We start from the raw sequence: 15,061 nt of genomic DNA, 5'->3' as shown, positions 1-15,061 counted from the left end.
TTTTTGTTGCACACTCTTTCTTTTTCTTATTTGTTTGGAAAAACATTTTAGGGCTGATTTTCTCTTCATAATGAAGCAATACATTGTGCAATCACAGTACTAATTCCGCCTAAAATTAAAACTCACACCCGCCTTTTTTCCACACTCGCCTCTGGAGATCTACAACCAAAGGTCAGAAATATGAATGAACTGTCCTTTGAAGACATCAACGTATACGAATAGCCCGCTTTCTGCGCTCGATGCTCTCATTGGTCGGCAGCTGTTGTTACCACAGTGATAGTATAGTAACAGAGTTGTAACTCCACCCTTTTCGCCATATATGGGAGAGCAACGCCCACTAGGCGTGCCGTGATTGGCCAAAGTAAGTTCTCTCCAATGTTTGTAAATTGTAGCCAGGGGGACACTGCTGTGTGGATCTCAGCGCGCAAATGTCGTATTTTGTAATGTTGATAAACAATTCTTGTCTCGATATTATTTGAAAGTCACTGGTCTTTAGAAACACCGGTATAGAAAAGCGTGCTGACCTCTGGATCTTCTCAAGTCGAACAAGGTATGTAAAAACTCTCTACAATTTCCCCTCATTTGTTCGCCTTTTAACGTTAGCATCATTAGCCGGGGTGCTAATTGTCTGTACCGTTGACGTATCTCTCCCTCGGCAGTAATATCATTCACGGGGCTTCCCTGCCTTGTTTAAATGTACGATTTGTGAAAACGGTGTTACGTAAGCTAGTCAGCATCGTCAGTTAACATGGCGTCAATGGGGAACTGAAGTTAGCCGGATACTGTAGCTAGCTATAACTATCTTCCTCAATCCTGGTCAGTCGCGTCATTAGGCTACTTTACTGTTCACCATACCCTTACTGGCGATATAAGCTGCCCTTAATTAGGTTTCACTGTAACTGTAACTAATGTAATTTTTCCCACTGAACAGGCAGAAAGACCAGCCCGTTATCTATAATGGTCCTCAGTCAGATGGATGCCGGTAAAGCTCTGACGGCGGCAGCAGCCAACGGGAATAGCAGCGAGGTGCAGAGGATCCTGGAGGAATGCAGGGTGCATCCTGACACACTCAATGAGTTCGGCAGGACCGCCTTACAGGTGAGGAGTTGTTAGCTTGTAATAATAACACATGATTCATACCAACCTGATTGTTGTCTGTAAAACTGAAGTACGTTTTCTGTAGTGTGGGAGGGCGTTACGTTTGTTGACTAGTTATTGATTCAGCTCGCCTCCTCTTAGACCTCTAACCGAGACTAACCTATAGCTTTCTTCAGTTATCTCTCAAATAATCGACTGTTATGAATGTGTTATAACTCCACACATTCAGATATGTGTTGGTGATTATGTCTTTTATGTCAGTAGTCCCCACAGTGGAGTCTGGGGACCAGGGAGGCACCAGCAGTATGATAAATAGTTTATTATTTCACTCACTAGAAAGTAGTACAGAGAGAATGTATAAGGATGACTGTTGTCATCACAGGTTTCCCTCTCCCCACTGTTGCTGTCTTCCCACCTACACTATAGACAGTTATATAATACCAAGTCATAACACTTTCTTATCAAATTGGAGTCAGTGGCCAGTATTAAAGCGTATCTCTTTAGAGATTGTTGACATGGAAATGTTAAGAAGCCTCTGTTCTATGTGAGAGAACCAAGGATCAAATCCTGCCATTTACACACAGATGTTGAATTTGGTATCTTGTCATCTGACCTCTCTTCACATATCTCCTAAAGGTGATGATGATGGGGAACTCCAAGGTAGCCAGTTTGCTGTTGGAATATGGAGCAGACCCCAACGTCCAGGACAAACACGGAATAGCTCCGGTCCACGACGCGGCCCGAACAGGTTTCCTTGACACTCTGCAGGTCCTGGTAGAGTACGGCGCGTCGCTAAACGTCCCGGACCAGAGCGGCGCCCTGCCCATCCACATTGCCATCCGGGAGGGCCACCGGGACGTGGTGGAGTTCTTGGCACCGCGATCCAACCTGAAGCACACCAACACCAGCGGTCAGACAGCGGTAGACGTGGCCCGAGCATCATGTGTGCCTGATATGATTGACTTGGTGTTCGCTCACGTTCATGGTTAGTCAGCATTCTGCGTGCTGGGTGCCTTCTGGGTAACCTTCCCCCAAAACTCTTCTCTTTAAACCTGGTGACTTGAATTCATTGCTGTGTAAAGGATTGATGTTTTTTTTTTTGAATAGTGGCTCAACGTTGATATTTGATGATACTGGACGTATTGTCTTGGCAGCTTATTTTCAGTGGATGGGTGGACATGTAGACACCTCTTTTGCACAGTGCAATTTAGGCACCTTATATGTATCTCTTTTCCCTATGGATTGGGAGTGCACAATTGTAGATAGTTTTCCCCAGTGTTTTGTAATGACTGCATTATTATTTCACATTGTGTAAGAATTTTAACTGTTGATGTTTGTGTTTTTTTTAAACTTTTACAAAACTTGACATGGTGCACCCTGATTGCTTTGCATAGTTGTGTTTCTCTTAATTAGATGTACTTAGATTTTGAATTTACTCTTATTTATTTTTTGGAATAGGACTGAATATTCCAGTGACTTTGTAAATAGCTACATTTATTGTGAATTGTTGAAATGTTATTTATATAAATACTTTTAAAACAAAATTGAAAGTATTCACTTTCCTATTGGAGGACGGAAGCACAAAATAAAGTGTTGAACTTGATGCCTTTGTTTTGTTTCTTTTTTTTAATTCTGAACAGTAAGCTAGTATGTAATTGGCAAGACAAAGGTAAATAGCTTAAATTGACTCTTATTTATAAGAAAGTATTATTGCAAACTGCAAAGTCGTACTGTTGATTACCTGAACCAATGAGAGCAGTATAGTACTAATGAGACACAGAAAGGAAGAGGCAAAAGCCTCCTCAGTGGGTAGTCATGTCCTGTATTTGTGTTTTACATCCACAAGAGGTCACCACTCAATTCATAATCAGAGTGGGTAAATGTGTCTGAATTATACAGGGGTCCTTCTTAAACCAGATTAACAGCCTTTTCCCTTGACATTTTAAATGCTTTGATAAAACAAATTCTGCTTTAGGATACAGAAGCAAATCAGTGTTCTTTGTGTACTTTGTTCAACACATCACACACACACACACACACACACACACACACCCAGGGTCCAGCGCTTCCCCAAGGTGATTCACCAAGGGCATTTATAATGACTCTACAATGGAATGCGCTGCACAGTGAAAATGCTCTTAAGGTCACACAGATAGCTGGATTAAAACACACTAAATGAATGAGGGCCCTGTGTTGTTGAGGCTTGTCGGTCAGAGCGGGACAGTTTGCTCATGTTCGTGCTCGGGGTTCTTCGACGGTACAATGGGCATTTTGTTTGCTTGTGTGTCACGGGCAAAACTTAACCTGGCCAGAGAAGAGATACGTTTCAACTGCTGTGCCCCTGGCCCTCTGTGTATAGGCGTATGTCATCGTCACTAAAAGACAATGCATTTGGTCTTTGTTGCATGTTCTTCATGCGCATTTCTCACAGTATCAACACTGGTACGGGTTGAAAGACAATCCCTATTTTTCATTCTCTATCTTGTATTTTTCTATGCTGCCTGTTATCCTTTTATCGACTTTTTTGACAGAGGGAAATCATAGAAAACTTACATTAGGTTTTCTTTTTTCTTTTTCTTTCTAGATACCCTGTGATCTAGTAACATGGGTTTGCGTGGGTTTGACTGTTTTCACCTCCCTGCCTCACATTCATATAGTTCCATGCGTTCACACCTGGGAGCTGCGCAGTACAACCACAGTCTTCCACTGTTGGCCACTGAACAACAACTCTAGTGGAGTGACTGGAGGTGAAATGCCTTCCTCAAGGGCACTTCAGCAGTACTTGTTGTGGGAGGAGGGAGTGTTTGTAATGTACTTTCCCCACCCAGATTTTCCCAGCCGGTCTTGGGTTTTGAAACCGCAACCTTCTGGTCAGCAGCCTGCTTCTCTGTCTTCTATGCTACCACTGACTCATCTTGCGCAATAAAGACACAGCGCTCTGGACCTGTTGGCTGCATTAAAGTATATTTTCTTACCCTAACACTTAAATCAGGTACAAAACAGTTAGGTAAGCATGACAGTGAAAATGCAGACTCGAGCTTCCTGACTTCACTGAGCACAGATGTGGGTGTGGCTCTGGATCTGAAAATGCTCCTTGGGTAAACACTGTTGTGGTTCATCTCCCATGTAAGTTAGGAGAGATAAGACTGCGAAAAGCGAAACAGAGAAGTGGCTCAAGTGTGAGTCCACCCCCTTACACATGGTCACACACATACACACCCAAACAGAGTTGAATCCATGATTCATGGGAATACATGATGATGGCAGTGAGATAAACCAAGCTGTGACGTAAAGTTTTAGAGTTTTAGTTCCTCTTCCAGAGAATATGACAAGGGGTGAACTGTCTGAACTCATGTCACTGGTGTCAGCCTCTGCAGCTCATGCTGTACATGATACGTTTTGTTAAAAAGTCCAACAGGGGGTAGAGGTTACAGTGCAGAAAGTTCTCCTTTATGAGTCTTTAAAATAAAGCTCCATAAAATAAACAAGATAGTCACTCAGTGGTAATATACTGTAGTATTCTATGAGTTCTGAACTTTCATCTTGATTTATGTCACATTGAAGTCACACATGGTGAGTCATTGTAAAATGTGATCACATCTGGCACCAACACATGCTTTATAACTGCGGTAGGTTGCAACACTTCAAATCACAATTCAGTTGGATTCATGAGAAAGTTTGCATGCAGGTTGCGTGGAATTAAAGCCGATTGGAATGGAATTCTAATCTTTTAGACTCCGGAACAAAAGGAACTAACTGTCAAGGAGTTTCCCACTCTGATTTTCCTGTAAGTCAAACAAGTGTAAATATTGCATTAGGACAACCAGGCCTATTGGCATACTACATAAACTTGACGCTGAGGCACAGTATTTGGCAGCAGTAGTAGCATTATAGACTTAAGTCAGCATACCATACTGAATATACTGTATCAACCCCCCTCTTTAAGGACTAAAGGATCTTGGAGTAATAAACTGTTGTTAGTGAATCCAGCCAAGCTAATTGTACTTCCAGTGGAAAGCACCCTGAGTGTGCTGTGCTGTAAGCTATTAGCATAATTTTAATACCACTGACACAATCTCATCTGTTTGGCTAACACTGGCGACACTTTACTGCCACCTTCGGTGAGGCGAAGGGAAATAGGGAAATGATTGCCAGAGCATTATGAAGTGGTGCATACAATTCCAGCTATGCACCTTTGGAAATTTCCATTGGGTTCAATCTCTCTCTCTTTCTTCAACAACAGTGGCATATTCTGCTCCGGTCCAACTCAATTAGAAAAGCTGAAAGAGAAAAGACAAGGTTTCCCTACGGCCTGGAGGTGTGTGTCAGCGTGGGCAGGTCAGTGTGTGTTTGGGCATTACTGAGGTATGTCCCTACACGGCTGATAGGATCCCCTGTTGTGGAGATACAAGCCAGGACATGACTGTGCACTGGCTGCGGAGCACAGTTTTGTTGTGTGAGTCTGTGAGTGCAAGAGAGACAGAGGGACAGGGAGAAAGAAAGAGAAAGACAAGATAAAGAGGGAAAGCAAGTGTGCATTTGTGTGTGTGAGAGAGAAACAGAGAGAGAGAGAGAGAGAGAGAGAGAGAGAGAGAGAGACGGTATCTGAAAGAGATTGCCTAGTATAAGGTAATGAACACCCACGTGTAAATAGGTCTCTAAGCATGAGTAACTACACTGACACCCAATTTGACACCAGAAAAAGTTCAAATTGTTTTATTTTCTTGTTTCAATGACCATCATTCATAAGGCACTCTAAGTTATTTGCTCAAGTGTTTGATAATGTTATTGAACAGGCAACAATGTGTGTTCAAATGTTTTTAGTACCTTTACTTATTACTATTATATTACAGCCAGATTCATTAACAGTACAGATTTCCCCATATCTTACTGTAAATAGTGAGTTGTGCTGACGAGGTAGTAAAGAGAAAAAAAAGAGAAGCAGTAATCTTCCCATTAATATTTGTGTAGTGTACTGAAAAATGGTAAAAGCAAACAAAATTCATTTACCACCACAGTCATCACTGTATTCAACATAATATTAATCTAAAAGACATTTCAAAGAGAGCAGCTTTCACTTTTACAGTTTTTTCTTTCAGAAAAACATTTCTTACTGTATTCTATTATGCACACTCAATATCATATTTACTTTCATCTGATTCATAATCCCATGTATGAATTCAGGCTTCCCTCCATTTGAATGAATATGTGAAGAGAGAGATGAACACCCATTGTGCTTCTATTGAAAGGCAGCAACATGAGCCACTGCGCTGTAGGAAACAGTTCATGCTCTATAAACCTGTTGAACAGGATACAGGATAGTAACCCATCCCCTCTTGCCCTGAAAAATACACAAACTGGATGGAACTCAGTAGAGCGCATACATCCACCAATGCTATGCAATTGTCAATATATGCCAGTTCCATATGTCGGATTTTCACCAAAAGTTAATAATTTCTTCCATACCCCATTACCAACTTGTTTCACATCAGGAGATACACACATTTTCATGACTGGACCTGAAATGGGTCATGAGATATGCCTGTTCAAATTCTAGCCACTTTTAAGCATTTTAGCCGATTATCACAACACCACATGGCCAATCAGCTCTATATCTGTTCAGTGGCCTTTAGGGCTGCCCTTCTACCAAAAATTGGCACAGTGGATATGTCTAAACCGCTCTCCAGTGCGTCTTCTTATGTCTGCTGATAGGTACACAAAGTTTGATGGTGTTATGTGAATCCGTTTTGAAGTTACATGTTTTTTAGTGAGAAGCCACACCCACCTTTGGCCAATTGGTGTGAAAAGTTAATCAGTTCTTCCTTGCCCCAACCTTTCCACAAAGTTTTGTGCAACTCCATTTATAACATTTTGAGATATTCTGCAAACAGACAAACAGAAACCGGCTGTCCAACTCCACTGGCGGAGGTACCTGAACACCTGAATACAAATTTTGGCCCATGACATTTTGAAGGTCAAGTGTTGCACACAGTTTTATTCTTGTGGTGTTAAGTCATGTTAGTTCATCTGCCATCTGCTTCAGCATAACAGGAACCTAAAGCCCATTTCATCAGTCTTTTCTGGCAAACTTCACATGACTATATGACCTGTCCTCCCCTGCCTCAACCAGTAAAACCAGTTGCATAGAAATCCAGTTTCAGTAAAAACAAATGTAGCAAAGTTTACACGGTATCCATTTACATAGAAAAATGTTTATAAAAAGATATTTAGATGAAAACGTGTATACAATATTTTCAAATAAAAATGTGCAAGTAGATCATTCACTCATTACACTCATTTGACCACACATTGTATGATGACTGATTTTAAATAAGACAAAACAAACCGTTTACTCAAAATTGTTCATATCTCAAGTCTTAAGTGTTTGCTTATCCTTTTATGTTCAGTGATGGTTTTGGTTATGGTTTCCCTTGTGTATTGTATGAAAAATGTCCCCTAATGGCATGGACTGCTACTCTTGACACATTCTGTGCCCTCCATGCAAGTCCGAACACCATAGACCACTACATTACAAAAAAAAAAAAATGGTAATGAAAACTCTTAGCTCTTCTAACTCATCTGTCAGTCATTCTGTTTCGTACATCTGATGGCAGCTGATCCACCAGGCTGTCCTCTACTACCACCCCACTGAGATTCAGCGCGGGACAGTCTCCTATCTCCAGCGGTAGAGACTCCAGGCGGTTCCCCTTGACCTCTAGGCGGATTAGCTGGGCCAGGTTGGCCACTCTGGGGTTAAGGGAAGACAGGCAGTTGTTTCCAAGAGCCAAAGTCTTTATCCTTTTACAGGAGAACAGCTCCTCTGGCAGCATCTCTAAGGAGTTGTAAGCTGCAGAGAAGAACTGGAGGCTCTGCAGGATGCCCACCTCAGGAGGGAGGGAGGTGATCTGGTTGTGGGACACATCCAGGTGCCTGAGCTTGGTGCAGTAGAACATCCTGGAGGGCAGCTTTCGGAGCTTGTTCCAGCTAATGTCCAGCGTCTCCAGGGAGTGCAGTTTGCTGATATGCTCGGGGATGTAGGTGATGGCGTTGTGCCACAGCCGGAGTGTCACCAAACGGCGACAGTGCTGTAAGCTCAGGATCTCCTCCACAGTGGTCAGCTTGTTCTCCTTCAGGTCCAACTCCTGGAGGTTAGCCAGGCTGAAGACAGCACTCGGGATGCGCTCCAGGTCGCAGCCCACTAACTCCAACGAGACTAGGTTGGTTAACTTCTTCAGGCTGCTAAAAGCTTGGAGCTTGCCACCTTCATTATAGATACACAACCGCTGTAGCTGGAATGCCACATCCCCTACGCTGGGTGGGATCTTAGTAAGGTTGCTGCGGAGAGTGAGGACTCTCAGAGCTTTAAGGTCCTTCAGGGAGTCCAGAGTGGCGCTTCGGGATACCTCATTGGTTAGAGGACCACTCAGATGTAGCTCTTCCATGCCATGCAGGGTGTACATCCACACAGGCACCTGTTCTAAACTCTCAAACGCCAGACGCAAGACTTTTAAATGTTCCTTGAGGTGGGTCATCGCAGCTAGCTGGAGCTTGGCGGGGCAGTGGATCAGTGCTAACTCCTGAAGAGAACCTAGCTGTGCCACACTACCTGAGATAGTGACATTAGTAAGGAGCTCCAGTTTGAGCGATTCCACCTCTGCAATCTCAAAGACTGTGTCTGGGAGCCCCGGCAGCATGAACAGGTGGAGCTCCAGCCGGTCACTGGAGTTCTTAGCAAGACGGGCGCGCAGCTTTTTGGCAGTCCACTCATGGTTGAGGTTGACCTGGCGGAGACGGCTCTCACTGACCTCAGATAGAAAGACAGCAAATCTTTTTGAGTACAGAGCATCATATTGGTCACTGAGGTGGAGGAGGAATGCAAAGTCGTTCTTCACATCCGGTATGTCGTTAATACCTGTCTCCAGTCTCACCTGCTCAAAGGAGTACTCCTTCAGAGGGCGATGGAACAGCCAGTAGAGGGTGTAGATGCACAGAAGTCCATACACTCCCACAAAGCAGATATAACAGTAAGCTAGCTTAGAGAAAAGATGGGCCTTGTTGTGGTTACAGCAATAGATATCAAAACCAGTCAATTCAGGAGGAACAGAACAGCGCACTACAATCTCAATGTTAGGAACCAGCGCTGCACTGTAGATGGTGATTAAAAGGAACTTGAAGACTTTGAGGGATGTCTGTAGCACATACATGACATAGAGGAGGTCTGCCTCCTCCACGTGAGTTCTGAACTTCTTCACCTTCTCAAACAGAGCCTTGGCCTGCTCTCCCTCCTTCTTATCCAGCACAGAGGGGGCTGGTTGAGGCTCTGGGTTCTTCTTGTCTGGATTGGACTTGACAGAGGAGGACCTAAGAAGCCCTACAGTTTCCTCTTCTACTGCTGGCCCATCTGGGACAGACTTTGACATGGTGTTCCTCCTCAAAATAACCAACTTCTCCTCTCCTCTTTCCTCAGAAACCTCACTCAGGGCCCTCGTGGTCCAGGGGGAATCAAAGCACTTCCCAAGGATGGTGACAAAGAGCTCAATTTTAGAAGAGGTCCCGGGGAACTTGAACCAGAAGCTGCTGGCTACCATGAAGATCATGGTGTGGATGACAACGAGGTATGGGAAGTACTTGCCATACCAATGTACAGCCCTTTCGTAGCAGTAATGGTTGACAAACACATACTGGTGGATGTCCAGGTTGTTCTTGCGGCCAAACACCTCCCGGATGATGGGGCTGGCAGGTTTGACCAGTGAGTGCTCCCACGTCTCGTTCTCCCCGTAGCCCCGGATGTGGCTGCAGTCGATCGCCTCAGGGGTCGGGCTGGAGAGGTGGCTGGGCAGACAGGAGATCTTGTCTTGGGTGAGCTGTGGAAGTTGAATGAATGAATGAATGAATGAAGGAATGAATGAATGAATGAATGAATGAATGAATGAACTACTGTATGTGGAAACTAAGCATGGAAATTATTAAGAATACATGACAGTGCATTTTGCTACGTACACCAATACAAGGCAGTCAGTCCTAAACTATTTCACTCAAATCAAAGTATGGCTCCTTCAGTTTTTGTCAAGAAAATTACTTTAGTGAATGTGAGTGTGGGGTTACTTTTGACTGAAAAACATTACGATTCTCTGCATGTTCCTGAACCTTCCCTCCAAAACTTAATGGATTGGCTCAATGTAGCAATTCAAATAATTTGGGGATGGTTCCTTTTCATCTCATATCAGCAGCTGCAAGGCAATAGTGCCATTTATGGCAGATTAAGTGAGATTAAGATGCTGCTAGATCTCCTTGCATTCACTACTCTTTGTAAAAATAAAACTTAGGTTAAAGTAGGAGTAAGCATTTAAAATATAGCCAAGTAAAAGTACAGAAAACATACTCCAAAAGTTGTAACATCTCTACATTTTTAACTATATATTACAACTACGTTATATTTTATATATTACTAAACTTTGCTCAAGTACCTTAACTCGACTAAAACGGAGAGATGATATTATTTGAAAAGAAAAGTAGAAGAATTCTAATCTAGATCTTGCATGGCTTTAAAGTCAGATGTAACTATTTATAAAATAATTTTCCAGCTTTTCTCACACCAACACATGGTGCCTTGGTGTTTTTTAGGGGGTGTCTCGCAGTTTACATCTTTATTCTTCTCTCCAACCTTTTTCCTTGAGTCTGGTCTGTCTGTTTCCAAAAGCAACAGTCTAAGTAGTGCCTAGATGGTGTAGTGGTTTACACAGCCGCCTCTGGGTGCACAAATGTTTCTGCTGGCCTTGTCTTCAATGTTCTGTACTTCCCTTGTCAATACTACTGTCTCTTAAGAAGAATTGTTGAGGAGAACTGACTGTCCCTATTGTTTTTGTTTTTTTTAAAGCACCACCTATACACTTCTCTCCTGATCTACAGAGAGACAATGTAAAAAAACAAGTACTGGAACTTGCAAGTTATCTGCTCTATTTTAGATTCAGTTAATATGACACAATAATGATAAGCAGGTGATGAGAGACACATTAAGCAGAAAGTTAGTGATCTGAATCCACAGTAAGTGAGTCAGGAGAGACAAAGGTTAGTTCGGTTACACTGTCTCTGTTTTTTTTAACTTGGAGGTCAGATAATGTAGGAATTGTTGTGGTATGTGCCACCAGATTTAGACAAAGCGGGGGTTTGTGAACAAAGCATTGCTCCCTCAACAGGTTAGTCAGACATGCCATAATAGTTACAAATGATGCGAATGTTTCACCCTCGTCAACTAGGCTGGTAATAATGATGTCGCTAAATCCATTTCCACCCATACCCTAACATTTGAGGATTTAAGAGCTTATGATCACAAAGTGGTTGGTTTGTAGGCCGCCTCACCTGCAAGGTGCACCCAAAGACTCCAATCATAAGCATGGCAATGCATAGGTACTCAGAGAAAACGTCCCACCACGGCTTCAGGACCCGAAACTGTGGATTCTGTTCCGTGGCAAAGTTTCTGAATTCACCCACTGGGATCATCCTGGCTGCTGCTCCAGACTGATGATGGAAAGGCAAGCAGTGACTGAGAGTGAGAGGAGAGAAGAGAGGCTCAAATAGGCTGGATGAAACAAGGTCCAGTTTCTTAACAACTTGTCAGAAGTTTGAAAGGTATAGGACACAAAAACACAGTTATGCAAGAAGTACTTAGGTGGATAAATAGCTGAAGGTATCTATGGGCCTGGCATGAACACAAGAATGGTCTGCCTCTGCACTGTACGGGTATTCAAAGCGGATAAACTAGTTTGACAACGTCTGGAAACAAAAAAGACAGGAAAGACACTTTCAGGGAAGAGATAGGGAGGTGATATTATCTTGAGTATTATTATGGGGGTAAAGAACTTTACTAATGCGCACTACATTTGCAAATGCCACTGCATCCAAATAAGACGAACAATTATTATTATTTAGTCCCTGATGTCAGCTGTTTGAAAATGAAACCTCACACAGGCGGGTTAAGAAATCAAGAAAACCATTGCAGCAGACCAAGAAACTTCAAAAACATTTATTCCACGAGTGTTTTGTAGTAATTCAAGTTGTTTTTAAATCTTTAAACTGGCGTGGATGATTAATAAGCGTCACCCTCATCAAACCACTGGAGGTATGGACTTTGTAATTGCGAAATCACAGACACTTTGTGGTCTCACTTCTGCTGCTTTCTTCCCTGACAATTACAGTCAGAACAATCTAAACTTAATGTCTTGGAAATGTTTCCAGTTTGTCCCTAAAGTATGAGCCTGCTGTGTGCAGTACAAAGTGTAGGCTACCTGATTCAGTCTTTTACAGGTGAAGTCGACTTACCTGCGTCCGAGCAGGATCCACTGGAGCGCTCAGGAGCCTTTTTCCATCGTTAAAGAGGAAAACGTGTCAAGCCACACAGAATGAACACAAGATTTCCGGGCAGGATTTTCAAAATAAAAATAAAATCGACGAACCTGTTACAACGCTTTTTGAGTAATACAAAGTAGCCTACCAAAAAGAAAATAAAGACCATATCCAAAACGGAATCTGCAATAAATGAAAAAGACAAATAGTTTTTTTCTCCCGAAATCCCGAAATGCCCTTTTCACAGCTACTCATAGCCATATATTTCAAGCTAGCCAACTCATTTTTTTTTTATTATTTTGTGCATTTTCCCTTTTGTATTTTATTCTTTAGGCCTATTTTTTCTTCTTCTTGTAGAACACTTTGTTACTCTGTTTTGATATGTACTAGGCCCTATATAAATACTAGGCAACTATACTACTGCTACTAGTACTGCTAGGCAACACTCTAACTTCCTGTCTTATCGTGCTGTATCTGTCTGCTTGACGCATCAAGTTCAAACTAATTTGTATATTGGGGCGGAAGAGTCTTTCAGCCGACAACAGGAATTCTTATGCTTGACAGAGACTTTTTGCTCAGTACTCGTCCTTCATATTCATCCAAAAAAGAGCTACAGTAATCCTATAATGACCTTTAGAGGGAGAGCCTACTACAAATGTCACAGTAGTGGCATAGTAGCAGGCTAGTAGCTACTATAATAACTATATATCCTTTAGGAATATTACAGTGATACCAGGAGATAAAATACCATACAGTGCGCGGTCACTTTAAACTCATTATTGAGCACCTTGACCCCACTCTGAGTCCCTATAGTGGATATTATAGTGATTTTCTGTTAGGGTTAGGGCATAATAACCCTAATGTTGACTTGACTATAATATTCCTATAATACTCCAACAGGGACTCCTATATGATTTGCTGTGCTATTTGTACAAGCTAGTATTGGTCTGTAATGTATTAAAGGATTACAATATTTTTCTTTTCCTAAGGAGACACATATTAAAACATCAAAATGCTGTTTTCCTGTAGCTTTCAGTGTTAATCTTCTTTCTTGAGGGCCGCTATATTTTATTATTATCTGGCACCAAAGATGATGTTTTCACTGAAATAAGCCAACACAAACAGGGAAGTTTTCCTTTTGGATAATGATGGTTTGCCAGCCGCTCCATCACATCCATCTGCCAGATTCAGCAAGGAAATGAGATGTGTCAACAACTATCATGGGTGGCCGATTATATTAATAACACGTTTGTAAGACTTTCTGGGTCTGGTTTTATGACATATGTGTAAGACTGTAATTATGACAAAACATCCAAGTAAAGTTTGACTTAGCCTGTTGGTATCTCAAATGGAACTTAAGTCGGTAATATTGTATTTATGATATTATTTATTAGTAATATCATTGACACAAAGGCTGTGTTCAATTTAAAAGGGGATTTGACACCATCTAGTGGCCAATGTCGCTCTGAAAACGTGCATATATTTTAATGTATTACCCATGTTTCAGGAGCTAGACCCTTGCTTCTTACTAAAATACATATTAACCGTTTTAGCCACATCCATTAATAATAAAGCAGATGTGCTCACGTAGATTCATATGAATGGGTGGTTTTGTGTGTGTGTGTGTGTGTGTGTGTGTGTGCGTGCTCATGTACATGTGTGGAGGGCACAGCTGTCTCTGGTGTCATCTCCAAACATTGGCCCTTGAGGGGCCCCATAGCCACATCATAGAAGTGGGGTGTCTGCCATATGCATGTGTGCTTCTGGGTGTGTTTTAAGCATGTGTGAGACCTTTGTGTCTGGGTCTCACTGATACATCACTCTGGTGAAAGAGAACCCAGTGGGGGGTGTAATGTCATAGAGTGAGAGAGGGTGTGTGTGTGTGTGTGTGTAAAGGAGAAAGGAGGAGTGATTAGAGAGGTTTAGAGTGTGCAGATATTGTCTCCAGGTTCATGGGGTTAATATGGTTAGGATTTATCTAAAATGATTTTTTTTTTAAGATTAATGTCTACATTGCATCAAATTTCTGCTCACAAAGGGAAATCAAGACATGACCACGGTGGTACAATAAACATATACTTTTACTTTACAATGTATTTTTGTACAGGGTATTGTTTGCTGAAAAAAATTTACAAAGCAGACCTTAAATATTCTAATTTCCATTCCAACTACTGATGGACAGGAAAAGTCGTCCCTTTCAAACTGAAGCAAAATTTTTACAAACATTCAAAATTAGCATTCACAGGCATTCCTATTTAGTTACAATGCATGCTAGTTAGTCAGAAACACAACACCAGAGTCAAATTCAATACAAAGTCGATGTCAGTTTAGAGGAACAAGAAAACAAGAGGACCAGAACAAATAAATAAAAAACTGAGCTCTTAAATTCTGTACAAGACTTCTTAGAATATCAATGTACAAAACATCACTTAAAAAACCTTTGTAGCTTAAATTGCTGTTACAAATACATTTCTTTAAGCAATTTTTTTTTCTTTCATTACAATATTTGAACACTAATGCACAAACATGGTCACTTGTGTTTTTGAGGTCTGGTGGATGTGAAAACCAAATGTCGACTGTAGGGGAGGTTCTGAGCGATTTCAGCGATTAGTGTTTTAAA

The 15,061-nt window shown here is 41.8% G+C and overlaps 2 protein-coding genes across 2 annotated transcripts; one reads left to right on the top strand and one right to left on the bottom strand.

The window, feature by feature from the left end:
• Positions 1-53: 53 nt before the first annotated feature.
• cdkn2d (cyclin-dependent kinase inhibitor 2D (p19, inhibits CDK4)) lies at positions 54-2,701 on the top strand. The gene is made up of 3 exons (XM_071913643.2): positions 54-550; positions 932-1,098; positions 1,735-2,701. The coding sequence occupies exons 2-3, from the start codon at positions 958-960 to the stop codon at positions 2,086-2,088; spliced, it is 495 nt and encodes a 164-aa protein (XP_071769744.2). The 5' UTR covers positions 54-550; positions 932-957; the 3' UTR covers positions 2,089-2,701.
• Positions 2,702-5,863: 3,162 nt separating this feature from the next.
• On the bottom strand, positions 5,864-12,433 carry LOC139922964 (volume-regulated anion channel subunit LRRC8E). The gene is made up of 3 exons (XM_071913621.2): positions 12,418-12,433; positions 11,458-11,641; positions 5,864-9,962 (listed from the first exon to the last, which is right to left on the bottom strand). The coding sequence occupies exons 2-3, from the start codon at positions 11,596-11,598 to the stop codon at positions 7,674-7,676; spliced, it is 2,430 nt and encodes an 809-aa protein (XP_071769722.2). The 5' UTR covers positions 11,599-11,641; positions 12,418-12,433; the 3' UTR covers positions 5,864-7,673.
• Positions 12,434-15,061: the final 2,628 nt, after the last annotated feature.

Source organism: Centroberyx gerrardi, chromosome 3 (assembly GCF_048128805.1).
Source record: "Centroberyx gerrardi isolate f3 chromosome 3, fCenGer3.hap1.cur.20231027, whole genome shotgun sequence".
NCBI classification, from domain to species: domain Eukaryota; kingdom Metazoa; phylum Chordata; class Actinopteri; order Beryciformes; family Berycidae; genus Centroberyx; species Centroberyx gerrardi.
Note: the sequence above shows the minus strand (reverse complement) of the source record. Positions and strands in the feature narration are given on the sequence as shown.

Coding starts and splice junctions, on each gene's coding strand:
- LOC139922964 (XM_071913621.2), bottom strand. CDS start 11,598: ATGATCCCAGTGGGTGAATTCAGAAACTTTGCCACGGAACAGAATCCA. Junction 9,963..11,457: donor TCTTTGGGTGCACCTTGCAG/GTGAGGCGGCCT, acceptor CAACTTCCACAG/CTCACCCAAGACAAGATCTC.
- cdkn2d (XM_071913643.2), top strand. CDS start 958: ATGGTCCTCAGTCAGATGGATGCCGGTAAAGCTCTGACGGCGGCAGCA. Junction 1,099..1,734: donor TCGGCAGGACCGCCTTACAG/GTGAGGAGTTGT, acceptor TATCTCCTAAAG/GTGATGATGATGGGGAACTC.